This window comes from Nestor notabilis, unplaced genomic scaffold (genome assembly GCF_000696875.1).
Source record: "Nestor notabilis isolate BGI_N333 unplaced genomic scaffold, ASM69687v1 scaffold8731, whole genome shotgun sequence".
In the NCBI taxonomy this organism is placed as follows: domain Eukaryota; kingdom Metazoa; phylum Chordata; class Aves; order Psittaciformes; family Psittacidae; genus Nestor; species Nestor notabilis.
In genome coordinates, this window is record NW_009915098.1 from 11,383 (window position 1) to 24,469 (window position 13,087).

At 53.4% G+C, this 13,087-nt stretch overlaps 1 protein-coding gene across 1 annotated transcript in view; it reads left to right on the top strand.

The window, feature by feature from the left end:
- Window positions 1-2,466: 2,466 nt before the first annotated feature.
- PDGFRB (platelet-derived growth factor receptor, beta polypeptide) overlaps window positions 2,467-13,087 on the top strand; it is a gene marked incomplete at its 5' end in the record, with an annotated part of 13,225 nt that continues 2,604 nt past the window's right edge. The window contains 17 exons of the mRNA XM_010023959.1: window positions 2,467-2,544; window positions 3,719-4,015; window positions 4,431-4,700; window positions 4,972-5,099; window positions 5,414-5,588; window positions 6,152-6,344; window positions 6,553-6,668; window positions 7,180-7,306; window positions 8,006-8,217; window positions 8,952-9,046; window positions 9,213-9,345; window positions 9,624-9,728; window positions 9,818-9,928; window positions 10,230-10,383; window positions 11,288-11,454; window positions 11,710-11,828; window positions 12,545-12,667. Of these exons, the coding sequence (XP_010022261.1) occupies window positions 2,467-2,544; window positions 3,719-4,015; window positions 4,431-4,700; window positions 4,972-5,099; window positions 5,414-5,588; window positions 6,152-6,344; window positions 6,553-6,668; window positions 7,180-7,306; window positions 8,006-8,217; window positions 8,952-9,046; window positions 9,213-9,345; window positions 9,624-9,728; window positions 9,818-9,928; window positions 10,230-10,383; window positions 11,288-11,454; window positions 11,710-11,828; window positions 12,545-12,667 (2,603 nt within the window). The remainder of the gene's footprint in view (window positions 2,545-3,718; window positions 4,016-4,430; window positions 4,701-4,971; window positions 5,100-5,413; window positions 5,589-6,151; window positions 6,345-6,552; window positions 6,669-7,179; window positions 7,307-8,005; window positions 8,218-8,951; window positions 9,047-9,212; window positions 9,346-9,623; window positions 9,729-9,817; window positions 9,929-10,229; window positions 10,384-11,287; window positions 11,455-11,709; window positions 11,829-12,544; window positions 12,668-13,087) is intronic.

Consider the following 13,087-nt stretch of genomic DNA (forward strand, 5'->3'; position numbering starts at 1 on the left):
GCTGCAGGACCTCACTGGCCAGGATGAGTGGAGGCAAATGGCCCCATGCCTTGAAAATGCTTGGGTCCTAGCTCGTGGGAAGGATGTAGGAGTCTGAGGGATGTGTGGTACCCTGCTAACACATAGGGCTGGAAGGAGACAATGAAAGGCACCTGAGCATCATGTGGGCGCCTGTGTTTGCATCCCTGGGTGGGATAACATCTGGGCGCCTGCTTTGGGATCACTGAGTGGGGCTGCACCCACCTCAGCCCCTCCTTGTCTGGCACTCATAATACGCATCTTATTGCTCTTTGCCGAGAACAAAAGCTGAGATGAGGAGGGGAACAGAAGCGCTCTCAAGTTGCTGGGTGCATTTGCATCCCTTGTGAAAGGCCTGTGTGCACCCACATGTGCAAGCACACATGTCCTCGTGACAGGGAGAGAAAGGCTTGTCCTTTTGCAAGCCAGACTGTGTACATCTTGCTCAGCATCTCCAAGCATTGCCTCTAGCCCTGGCCAGAGCAGACAAACAAGGGAGAGGTCACCACTGTGAGACATGGCCACCCTCCCACTCTGCTTGGGAAGCATCTCCAAGCGAAATGCCTTTCTGCAAACCCAGCAGCTTTATTAAAACCAGCTATGAACATAGGGGAGGTGGCAGATGGAGCCTGCAGGGCTCTCACTGCTTGCTGAAGCAACACCCATGGTAGCCTGGCACCAGCATGTACCCACCAGCTCCCAGCTCTGGCGGAGCAGTAGTTTGCCCCATCAGTGAGCCTGCAGAGATCAGAGGGACTTGTCTATGTAGCTAAAGAAGCCAAGATCTTGCCTGCAACAGGACTGACAGCGACAGCCATGAAGCTGGACACACGGCTAAAAGCTGGGCATGAGTTTGGGAAGAGTTTAGCTGCTGACAGGCAGATATCTGTGGGACTAGGGGGGGATACAGCCTGGCTTGTGCATGCAGGCAGGGAGGGATGAAAGGTGAGGACCCCAGTTGTCCTTACAACCTTGATCATTGAATAATGGATGAATCACACACCTCTGTAAAGGAGAATTGGGAAACAGAGGTAATTGTTCTCATGGCAGTGCCTGGGGGGCAGTGAGATTAGATTGCCCATCCTCCCCTCTCCTGCAGGTTGGTGCTCTCTGAGGGTGGGTGCAGTGAGGTCCCATCCATTTACAGCCTGAATTTCAGCCTGCCCAACCCCAGCTCTTCCCTGTAAGTGCTCTCATCCCCTCTGGCAAAGGCAGAAGGGAGCAGAAGTCACGGCAGGGTTTTCTGGAGCGGGGAGAGGGAAGCTGCTGAATAAGCTGGAGACCTGGAAGGATTTGCTGGTGGATCAGACTCTGCAGAGCCAAACCAAGAGAATAATAAAAACATCTGACAAGCACACGTCATTTAAAAACCATTTCCTCCTTAACATCGAGCAGACCCAGAGGCCACGCCAGGGCCAAGAGGCAGCAGAGCCGCTCAGAAGAGACGGTGCCTGGGCCAGGTCAGCAAATCCAGCTTGTCACTGGCCATCCTGCCCGGCCAGCAGCTCCCCGGGCACTGTGTCCACATCATGGGGCTTCTCCTCGGGCTGTGCCTTGGGAGCAGGCTCAAAATGCCTCTTGTGACCCAGCAGCAGGGCCGGAGCTATGAGGTTCAGCTCCATGCTGAGCATCCCCAAGTTCAGGAGTACTGAATTCATTTGTCCAGGCACAAAAAAAGCCTTTTCCCTGTTAATTCTTCCCCTTATTAGCTTCTTCATTTTGCTTTATAGAAATAGTCATCCCAGTCCCAGCAGGCACAATGGGGAGGGTCACCTGTCGCCCTGTTACATGAGGAATAGACCCCATTGCTCTTAGGGACCTTTGGCCTCATCCCTTCTGGGCTCTTGGTTTGCACCGGGGAGGGCTGAAAATGATCTGTGAAGAGATTTCTTGAGAAATGTTGATAAAAGGGATTTTTAACTACAAAAACCCTCTTAAACATTCCCTTAGAATATACATATTTAAAAGTTAAAGACAAGAAAGTCAGAGTTTTTTTGTGGGGGCTCCTTGGGCTTGTTTTATTTCATTGGAAGGAGCAGAAAATGTGGGAGGGTTGGAGGGGAATCTGGTTTTTTAGCAAGTTTTATCTCACTGGGACTGAGGGAAGCAGAAACTAAGGGGGAAAAGGCAATCTGTAGAGCAGAGGGAGGCAGAGGCAGGGCTCTGTGGCCGGGGGAGCGGCATCTCAAGCACAGATGAGCAAGAGTTGGCACAACTGCTGGAGCCTCCAGCAAAATCCCTGTTTACCAGCAGGAGATGCCTTAGAAACAGCTCCTTCTGCACATCAGGCATGAGAGGGAACCAACCACCCTGCCGGGAGGGAAAGGCTGAAAGCAGGGAAGAGATGGGAGGTTTCTGAGCTGGAGAAGGGAACCCAGGGCTTCGGTGGTGGCCGAGGAACCCCTCCTCTGCTGCAGTGCTCAGCTCATCCCGCTTTGCTCTTGGCAGGATTTGGCAAAAAAGCCATGGAGCCCACCACGGTGTGCCCTTCTCTGAAGACATCTCTGTGGCTCCTCATCCTCACTGGTGAGTGCTGTGGCTGGGGATGGGTGTGCAGGATTGGGCCTTGCATGGGAATGCTGCCCTGAGATGATCAAATGGGGCAGCACAGGGTGCACAGTGTGCTCCAGGTATATCTGACCCACTTAATGACTGGGTCATGGGCTCATCCCCACCCAGCCCTATGGTGGGGTTGATGTAAAGTCTCCACCTGATTCATGCTGACACACAGTTGGGTGGAAGGAGGAGACCTTTACACTGCCAAGTGTGCTTAGCCCTTAGAAGACACTCAAGAACCCACATTAGCTGCATATTGTGGTCACCCAACAGCAGGAAGGATTTAGTCAGAGCCCATCTATACAATAACCCCCCACAGCAAAGCAACAGGGCACCTGGCTGCATCTGGGCTGTTCAGAGCATTGCTGTGCGTCCCTGGGGGCTGTCTCCAGCTGCCCTCCCTGCCAGTGGGGACACCGGGGAGGAGCACACATCCCACCGGGACATCTGGGCAAAGGGTGAAGCAAGGAAGCTGGGAGAGACACGAGGAGCCATTCAGGAAGATCTTGCCTGCTCTATTGCTTCCAAAGGATTTCCTGCCAGGTCTTGCTGCCATTCCTTTTTCACTTTCTTGTAAACTGACATTGTTCAGCCTAGACTGTCCTGTCCGACACTGTCCCTGCCGAGAGGCAGCCAACAGAGCAGGGAATTGCCTCCTCTCCTCCTCTCCCCTCTTGCCTGGCTATTCCAAGCCTTTGAAGGTGCATCTGAGACCTATCTTTGCCTTCTGCTCCTTACCTCCTGATGACATGGACAGCACTGGGTGGCACTGAGGGTGCAGTTACCTCACAGAAAGGTTGGACAGACGCAAGACATAGTTATAGCATAAAAGGGGAGGTTCTCCACCCAGCATTGCCACAGGCACCATGGGCAACTTTGAACACTGTTAAACTCCATGATGTCTTATTCCCTCTTCAGTGAGGGCTTCAGGAGGTATAGAGAATGAAGGGTGACCCACCAAGGTCTAATTTGACAGAACATTCCTGTGGTGGCTACACCAAGGAGGACAAATTCAGGAAGGTTATTTTTCAGTGCAAAGGCTGACATCTACAAACCAAACACATTGTCGTGAGGTTGTGCTCCAGCGTGCTTCCCTTTGGATTACAGAGGAACCCAATCTGGTCTCATCTCCCTCCTCTCCCAGGTCTGCTGGAGGTAACGTCTGGAGGCAGTGGGCTGCACATCGAACCTGGAGACAGCGAGCTTGTCCTCAGCCTCCACAGCACCTTCTCCTTGTTGTGCTATGGGGATGGAGCACTGGTCTGGGAACGGGAGGGTCAGCCCCTCACTGCATCATTGGAGCACAGGGACAGTGTCTTCATCAGCAACCTCACCCTCAGGAACGTGACGGGCCGTCACACCGGCGAGTACACGTGTACCTACAGCCCGGAGCAGGCTCCAGAGCCGGCAGAGAGGAAAGCCATCTACATCTACGTTCCAGGTAGGGGACAGCATGGCCTCATTTCTGCATTTCCACAGGCTGTAGCAACCAGGGGAAAGAGGGCTTTGGATTATTCTCTTTCCAGGCACTTGGTCTCCCCAGATCCTTCTTCCCATTGCAGAAGAGCCCTCACAGCAGTCATCTGGCTGTGGCATGTCTCTGGTGTGCCAGGTCATGGGAGAGGCCCATGTGTGGTGTGTTGGGATAAGTGGTGGGGGAGGCAGTGGTGCCAGGCACTCCCAGGAGTGGTTTGACAAGCCTATGACATGGCAGCTCTGCTTTGCCATGGGGAGTAAAGGAAGAAGCATTCCACTAGTCAGGAGACAGAGCCCTGGGGCAGTCCTGGAGGAGCACAGAGCAGCCCTGGTTCAGCTTCAAGCAGCTTTCTGTAACCAGCATTCTGTTTCTCCCACAGATCCCTCCCTAGTCTTCCTTCCCACGATGACCTCTGAAGAGCTCTTCATCTTCATCACGGGCTACACTGAGGCCATCATCCCATGCCGTGTGACAAACCCACAGATGCAAGTGATCCTCTATGAGAAGAAGGTGGAGAACCCCATCCCAGCAGTTTATGACCCACAACAGGGATTCAGAGGCTTCTTTGAGGATAAGACCTACTTCTGCCGGACAATTGTGGATGACCAGGAGGTGGATTCAGACACCTTCTACGTCTACAGGATCCAAGGTGAGCTGCCATTGTCCTGTCCTGTGCACCTGCTGTGACTGTTCCTTCAGCCCAGTGGCAGGGGACAGCAAAGCTCTCCAACAGTGATGCCCCAGATCAATCTGGTGGGTGGATTTAGTCCTTTATCCATTAGAAGATGGGTTCTACTGAAGTGTCAGCTCCATCCCTTAAGGAAGAGACTTTCCAAAGGACCAGTCCACCCAGGATAAATGGACTTGCTACCCACTCATCCTTTCCTCCATTATTCATTCCCTTCTTTCACCATCTCCAGTCTCATCTGTGAACGTCTCCATCAGCGCAGTGCAGACCATAGTGCGCCAGGGAGAAAACATCACCCTGATGTGCACCGTGAGCGGCAACGAGCTGGTCAACTTCAACTGGGATTATCCCCGCAAGCAGGTGAGGGCTCCAGGCAGCAGCTCCAGCCTTCACCCAGTTGCCCCATTGTAATAACTCATCAATATCCGAGGTGAAGCTTCATAGGAAGCTGTGGGCTGCTGCTGCTGCTGCCGCATAGAGGGGCTTGATGGGATGTCCCTGGGATTAAGGCTGTCTCAGTGGCGTCGGATCAGTGCATGTTCCCTGTCCCTGTGGCGCAGACTGGGGTCCTCTACCTCCTCCTCCTCCCTCCCTGTGAGCCTGGTTTTGCAGCTCCAGTGGCAGAACATGACTTTTCGACTTCTCAGTCCCTATTTCCTGTCCCTGTCGTGCAGGCAGGGAAGACCGTGGAGCCAGTGACCGACTTCCTGCCCGGATCCACCCACGAGATCCGCTCCATCCTCATCATCCAGAACGCGGAGCTGGAGGACAGCGGGACCTATGTCTGCAATGTGTCTGAGGGCTACCATGAGAAAACGGACCGCAAGGACATCTCAGTCCATGTGATCGGTGTGTTGATGCCCCCAAAGCCACCAAACCACATGGGTGTCAAGGCAGGATGCTCTAGCATCACTCTTCTCTCCCCTCCTTGACACTGCCCTAAGTAACCATGGCAAAAAGCCAACCCTCAGCCCATGTCACCCCTGCCCACTTCTTGACTTCAAAGCATCCCAAATCTCCCACCATGGCTTTTGTGACCCTTTAAGACAGTTGAAGGTGTGGGAAAGAGATCTTCTGCAGCGTGTAGTGCCAAGGCAATATTGGTCATATTGTCATCTTCCATTTGCATCTGTCCTTATTTCATGTAACTTGAGGGAACCTGCCCCATCTCCACACGATAACAGCCTTTTCCGCACATGCCAACTGCCTCTTGAGTTGCTCTGCTCCACTGTGGCTCTGCACCCACTCTCCCCTCAAACACAAGCCTGAAGCCTTGAAGGATGGATCTGGAGCTGCCCCACCATTTCTGTGTGTTCAGAGGGGTTTGTTCCAGATCCATGTTTGCCCGAACGGCTGTAGAAGGGCTTGTTTCTCTGTGTGACCACCCCCCCATCCCTCCTGCCCCCTCTCAGAGCGTGGCTTTGTGCGCTTCCACACCCGCCTGCCCAGCACCATGTACGCCGAGGTGCACAAGAGCCACACCATCCAAGTGGAGGTGGAGGCCTACCCACCACCCAGCATCATGTGGCTGAAGAACAACAAGACATTGACTATGGAGAGCAGCAGCGAGTTCACTATCACCAGCAGGAACCTGTCAGAAACCAGGTGAGGGCCCATCATTCCTCACCAGGGTGCAGGGAAGTGTTAATTTGCAAAGCAACTTCCAAATTGCTGGTTGGACACAGCTGATGAATGACTTTCTGAGGGTGGATTTTGAGCATGCCTCGGATGGGTGGGAGTTGGTCGCGTCTGAGCACTATCAGTCCCCATATACCTCCCCACATCCGTCACTCTGGGATTGTGTCTCCTCCAGGTACCAGACAGGTCTGGTGCTGGTGCGGGTAAAGCAGGAAGAAGGAGGATTTTATACCATCCGGGCTTCCAATGAGGATGATGAGCAGGAGTTGTCCTTCCATCTGCAGATAAATGGTGAGGATGGGCATGTAGACATGGGGCTGTGGAGTATGGGGGCAGCCTCAGGGGATGGCTCCATCCTTTGCTGTAGGACCCTCAGGCTGAAGCCCTTACTCCTCTGATTACAGCTCCAGAGTGATTTGGGTTACAGGAAAAGCATTGAAGCAGGAATCATGCCCATTTGGTCTCAGAGCAAGGGGCACAGGGAAGCAGTGCAGACACCAGCAGCTTGGTCTTCGTGTCCTGACCCAGTGCAGCAGGTGCAGAGATCACTGTGTAGCTCTGATGTCCAGGACTTATCCCTGTGCTCTCCAAGCAACTTAGATGGGGGCAGGTGCCCTCCATACCCCCTCAAACCTTTCTCTTCTTGCTGCTAGCTTTCAAAACCCCACGCAATCAATGCAATGAGTCCTTCCTCACTGTCTCCTCATACCTAGGTCATATTAGGGACACAGTGGAATCGCGTTCCCGTCCACCTTGCACACAGAAAGGAGGGTTAATTCCTGTCACTGTCTCTTGGTTTCAGTGCCAGCCAAAGTGGTGGATCTCAAGGAGAACAGCAGTGCCAGCAGTGGGGAGCAGACCGTCACATGCTCTGCTGAAGGCATGCCCCAGCCAGAGATCAGCTGGTCTACTTGCAGTGACATCAAACGGTAAGTGGAGTGATAGAGCCCATGGGAACGGCTGGACTCTTGCATTTATTACACTAATAGACTATTTATACATATCATTATTTAAAGCAAAATTTTCATGCTGGCCTCAGAACAGCTTTTCCAAATATATTAATTGAAGCATACTTGTATACAGTAGCACTACGCACACACTAACATTTAGACACGGGAACCAGAACCAGTAACGCTCCAGCATTTTTAAGTAAGTCTCAGAAGTTGGGGGGGTGGAGGGGGGTTGGAAGAAATTTATCGTTACCACCTTCCAGTACTTAAAGGGGGCCTACAGGAAATCTGGGGAGGGACTTTCTACAAGAGCATGTAGGGATAGGACAAGGGGGAATAGACTTTAGCTGAAAGGGGGGAGATTTAGATTAGATAGTAGGAATAAATCCTTCCCTGTGAGGGTGCTGAGGCGCTGGCACAGGGTGCCCAGAGAAGCTGTGGCTGCCCCATCCCTGGCAGTGTTCAAGGCCAGGTTGGACACAGGGGCTTGGAGCAACCTGCTCTAGTGGAAGGTGTCCCTGCCCGTGGCAGGGGTTGGAACTGGATGAGCTTTAAGGTCCCTTCAACACAAACCAGTCTGTGATTCCATGATGTTACTGTACTCTGCTGACAGCACACCCGGGCACCCCATGGTGGTCCCAGCTGCCCCTGAGATGCCTTTATCCTCCTCTGGACCAGGTGCAGCACCAAGGGGCAACCCACGCGGCTGCTGGGGAACGAGTCGGCAGAGATCGGGCTGTGGACCAACGCCACGTACCACGCGGAGCTGCAGGTCTACCGCGTGAACAGCACCCTGCAGCTGCACAGGGTGGACGAGCCCCTGCTCCTGCGGTGCACCGTGCACAACTTCCTGGGCACCAGCTCCCAGGACATCACACTGGTCCCACACGGTGAGGGCTGAGGGGAACGTTTGAGGCAGTGGTGGGGACATGGAGTTTTCTCTCTGTGTCTACAGTCGAGGTACTGGGAACCAGGTCAGTCCTCTGATGACTGCAGTCCTCAGGGGCAGGAAACCTGCGTATTTCTGCCCCAAATAAAGCCTCCTTTGGGTTGAGCAGGAAAGGTTACTCCTGGAGGAATCTGGAGCCCCATGGACATCTTCCCATCAATAGCAGGGTCATCCCTCCCAGGGGGCAAGATGAGAGCACCTAAACAAGTCCCTGGTGTCTTGTTATTAACCCAAGGGTCACTAGATGGTGCCACGGACTCAAACATCCATACACTGAACATCCTAAATATGAAGAAGGATGGCCTAAGCCCAGGCCCTGAGCTGCCATCTCCTCCCGAAGCAACCTGGCCCCTCAAGCTCCTTACCCTCCCATAGTCAAACCTCTCGCAAGGCAGTAAGTCCTTCAGCAGACCGTCATCACCCATCACCCCATTATCCCTGGGGTGCAGGGCGCAGGTCTGCCCAGGAGGAGAGGACAGGGACTGCCTCCAGCCAGAAAAGAGCTCAGGGTCGATGTCTGGGGGGGGATGAATGTAGCAGGAGGGGGACAGTGGCTGGACGAGGGAAGGGGAAGGGTACAAGGACCTCTGTGTGCTGCTGTCCCCTCCTTTGCCCAGGGTAGTCCGGCCATGCAGAGGTGGAGGAGTCTGACTGCTGTCCCTGTTATCGTTGTAGCCTTGCCGTTCAAGGTGGTCATCATCTCTGTCATCCTGGCCTTGCTGGTTCTCACTGTCATCTCCCTGATTATCCTGATCGTCCTGTGGCAAAAGGTAAAAGACCGTGGGCTCTGTCGGTCTTTGCATGCTCCTGGCTAGACAGAGAATGATGCAATGACTGCAGGGACCAAAGACTCCCTAACAAAGCCCATCCATATCCCCCATGCCCTCTCTGACCCTCTGCCTCTCAGATCTCTCTTCCCTTTGCTCCCCTTTCCAGAAACCTCGTTATGAAATCCGCTGGAAGGTGATTGAGTCCGTCAGCTCCGATGGGCACGAGTACATCTATGTGGATCCCATGCAGCTCCCTTATGACTCCAGCTGGGAGGTGCCCAGGGACAAGCTGGTGTTAGGTAAAGGCTCTGCAGGTCCCACTAATGGCCCCATGGGGCCCTGGATGTCTGGGGGTTTGGGATAGGTTTGGGTTTGTGTTCTCTAAAAGAGACCAACCCAGAAAGGCACAGAAATCCCTGGAGATATGATGTGGTCCCTATCCCAAACATCATAGCTCACAACCATCTCCATGCCCACCAGGATGACTGGTGTGGTTTCATACAGGGGACTTGTCTTTTCCAAGGTCCTCTCCTCACCTCTCCATTGCCAACTTTGTCTCCTCGCTCTTTCTCTGCAGGACGCACTCTCGGCTCCGGTGCCTTTGGACGCGTGGTGGAGGCAACAGCCCATGGCCTGAGCCATTCACAGTCCACCATGAAGGTGGCGGTCAAAATGCTCAAGTGTGAGTTTCCCCACACCACCCCCTTCCCCATCCTAAAGCTGCAAGGCCAAGCAGTGCCCATTCACTCCCCTCCTTGCCCTGTCCAACAGCCACTGCCCGGAGCAGCGAGAAGCAAGCCCTCATGTCCGAGCTGAAGATCATGAGCCACCTGGGACCTCACCTCAACATCGTCAATTTGCTGGGGGCCTGCACCAAAGGAGGTACCTGAGAACTGTCCTTGGAGAGAATAATTCCTGTGTTCTGGTTCAGAATGATTCACCCTTCCCTTAGGAAAGCCTTGAGAGGCTCTGAAAGCATTTCTTTCCAACCTGATTGAAACAGAAGCCATGTTTCTATCAACCTCCACCTTCCACCCAAACCACAGATTTCAGTTTCCCACCAAAAAGGTGGCCTCTCTCCCTGGCCCTGCCTGGACATCCTGCAACCTGGCAGTGTTCCTTTGGGATGATACTCACTAAGCAGGGTCAAGGCAGGGCTGATGAGGGTGCTCTCTCCCACCAGGACCCATCTATATCATCACCGAGTACTGCCGCTATGGGGACCTGGTGGACTACCTGCACCGCAACAAGCACACCTTCCTGCAGTGCTATGGTGAGAAGGCACGGCGAGAGGCAGAGCTGTACGGGAACACCCCCAAGGAGGACCACGTGCAGAGGTACCTGGAAAGCAGCACTCTCCTCCCTGATGCCTACCCCATCATAGCCCCCATCAATAAGGCTGGTATTGCCAGGAAAGATACTTGTATTTCATCCAGACCAATACAATAAGTGCTGGCCCAGCACTTGGACACAGCTGATCACTCTATTACCTTGTGAGACCAGCTCAAGTGCCAACCAGCCACCTCCAAAGAGCTCCTGGCCGACAGGGAATTAGCAGAGTCAATCTGTGTCCTGGAGGATGTTTGCTAGCGCACACACACCAGCTGCTCCATGCCAGTTGGGAATATCCCCTGGCATTGCTAACTTCACTGTCATAACCATGGCTATGCATTAAGCACAAACACAAGGGGTTTCCCAGCATGTCTTTACCTTTGGGGAACTCAGCTCTGCATTTTCAGGGCAGGTTGCATTGCTATTGAGTGTAGGGGAGAAATGGTATAAAGAGTGCAGTTGCACAAGATGTCCTACAAGGAAAAGGAAATGGTCCTTCTTCTGTTTGCCAGTTAAGGGATGCAAGCATATCAGCACAGAGAAATGGTCCCATGGGAAGTTAGAAAGCAGCATTTCCTTCCAGCAGGCCAAAACAATAGTAAAATAGAGCAGTGTTAGGACATCAGCATAGCTGCCCCTGCACTTTCTGCTTGAAGGCAGTTGGGATCCTCCTAAGCACTAAGAACAGTCTCCCAAGCCTCTCTCCAGCCATGCAACAGGTTTCCCTTTCCCAGCACATGGAAGGCCTCAAATGCTGCTTCCCAGATGCAGTTGTTCCTCTCTGCTGTGTGGAGCTTTACAGTGCTGGGGCTGAGGGCTCAGACGTTGCAGTCCCACAGATCACTGTCCCCATCCCCTGTGTCTCCTCCTCTCTTCTGGATCTGAACAGCCTCTTTGCTTCCCCCACAGTCACCTCTCCCTGTCTGTGGAGAGCGATGGGGGCTACATGGACATGAGCAAGGATGACTCCCTGGATTATGTGCCCATGTCTGACATGAAGGCTGAAGTCAAGTACGCTGACATCGAGTCCTCTAACTACGGCACCCCGTATGAGCTCGACAGCTATTCGCCATCAGGTAACAGCTCAGCCACAGCGGGAGGGAGAGGTGCTTGCACTTTAGATGCTGGATGCCTTTATTTGCAGAGATGGATGATCTATATTGAAAAGGTCACCTCTGGGATGAGTTCAGCAGTGGTGCTCTTACAATGGGAGCTCCCAGCTCTGTCCCTTTGTTGCTGGAGGCAGAGCAATCCCCAGTCGGTCCTTCCACTGGTGAGCAGCCCATGAGTGCTCTGAGTAATGCCAACATCCTTCTCTGCTTGCTCTTTAGCTCCTGAAAGAACAGACCGGGTGACGCTGATAAACGAGTCTCCACTCCTCAGCTACATGGACTTAGTGGGATTCAGCTTCCAGGTGGCCAATGGGATGGAGTTCCTGGCTTCCAAAAACGTATGTACGCCACTGGTCCATGGCGCCTGCAGTGGTGGAGGCCAATGGTGCTCTGCTGTGTGCTGTGGTCATCTTCTGCCCACTGTCCCCTTATCCATGCCAACTTCCTCATGGGAGAAGTGGCTGTGTGACTGAAGAGCTGCTGACCATTTCTCTTTGGAAACACAGCTCTGGGGATCAGCATGACTGTATTTGCACGTGGCAGCTAACCCTGGCTTAGATTGAGTTCCAGACCTCAAATTCCCTGACTCTGAGCTCCTCCCAAGCCATGCACAGCACATCTGTGGTGTTATATCATCCTGTTTACAAGGATGACCAAAGAGTGATGACCTCCCTGTACTACAGCACACGGCACTCCACAACAGAGTTACTACTCTCCACATCACCCCTATTAAACCACATGCTCTGAGCTCCCCAAGCCTCATCACAAGTGCTTGTTCAGTGGAAATTAAACCACCACAGAGGACTAGACTCTGGGATTTCCTAAGGTCTTAGGATTCCTAAGGTTCTCCTGGCTTAGCCTAGGGCAGACAGTAATACAGTTGGACTGTGTGTAACATCACACAGGGCAGGAAGGATGGCATCAGTGACGTGGAGAAAAATTCCTGGCTCTCTGCCTCTAGCCAGACAGTCTGATCCCCGAAAGTGCATGGTCAGTGCCTCCTCGGACTGTCTGTGGGCCCCTTACAGTGACAGTTCCTGCCTCCCCCCTGCAGTGTGTGCATCGTGACCTGGCTGCCAGGAATGTCCTCATCTGTGAGGGGAAGCTGGTGAAGATCTGTGACTTTGGCCTCGCACGAGACATCATGAGGGATTCCAACTATATCTCCAAGGGCAGCGTGAGTACCAGGAGCTGTGCAAGCCCCTTCTTCCTGGGGCTTTGGGCTGGCACCCCTCCTCCTTGTGCGTTGCCTCTCCATCATTATGCCCAGGGGCAGAGACAGGGCAGGACTCCCAGGAGATGGTGCCAGCAGCCACCCATCCTGATGTGCTCTGCATGTTGTGGAGTAGAATTGCATGTTCGTATCTCCAGGCTGTTCCAGAAGAACCTGGGCAGCAGCAGTAGAACTGAGGATGGTCCCTGAACAGCCCATCACTGACAGCAGTGCTGCATCCTTTCCCTGCATGGCACTGAGTCTCGTCCTGAGCTGCTGGCAGGGGTACAAGGTTAGGCAACCTACCAGTGCTGCAGTGGGTCACTGGCCACTCTGGGAAGAGGTTCACAGACTTCTGCTCTAACCACTAGACCACAGGGAAAG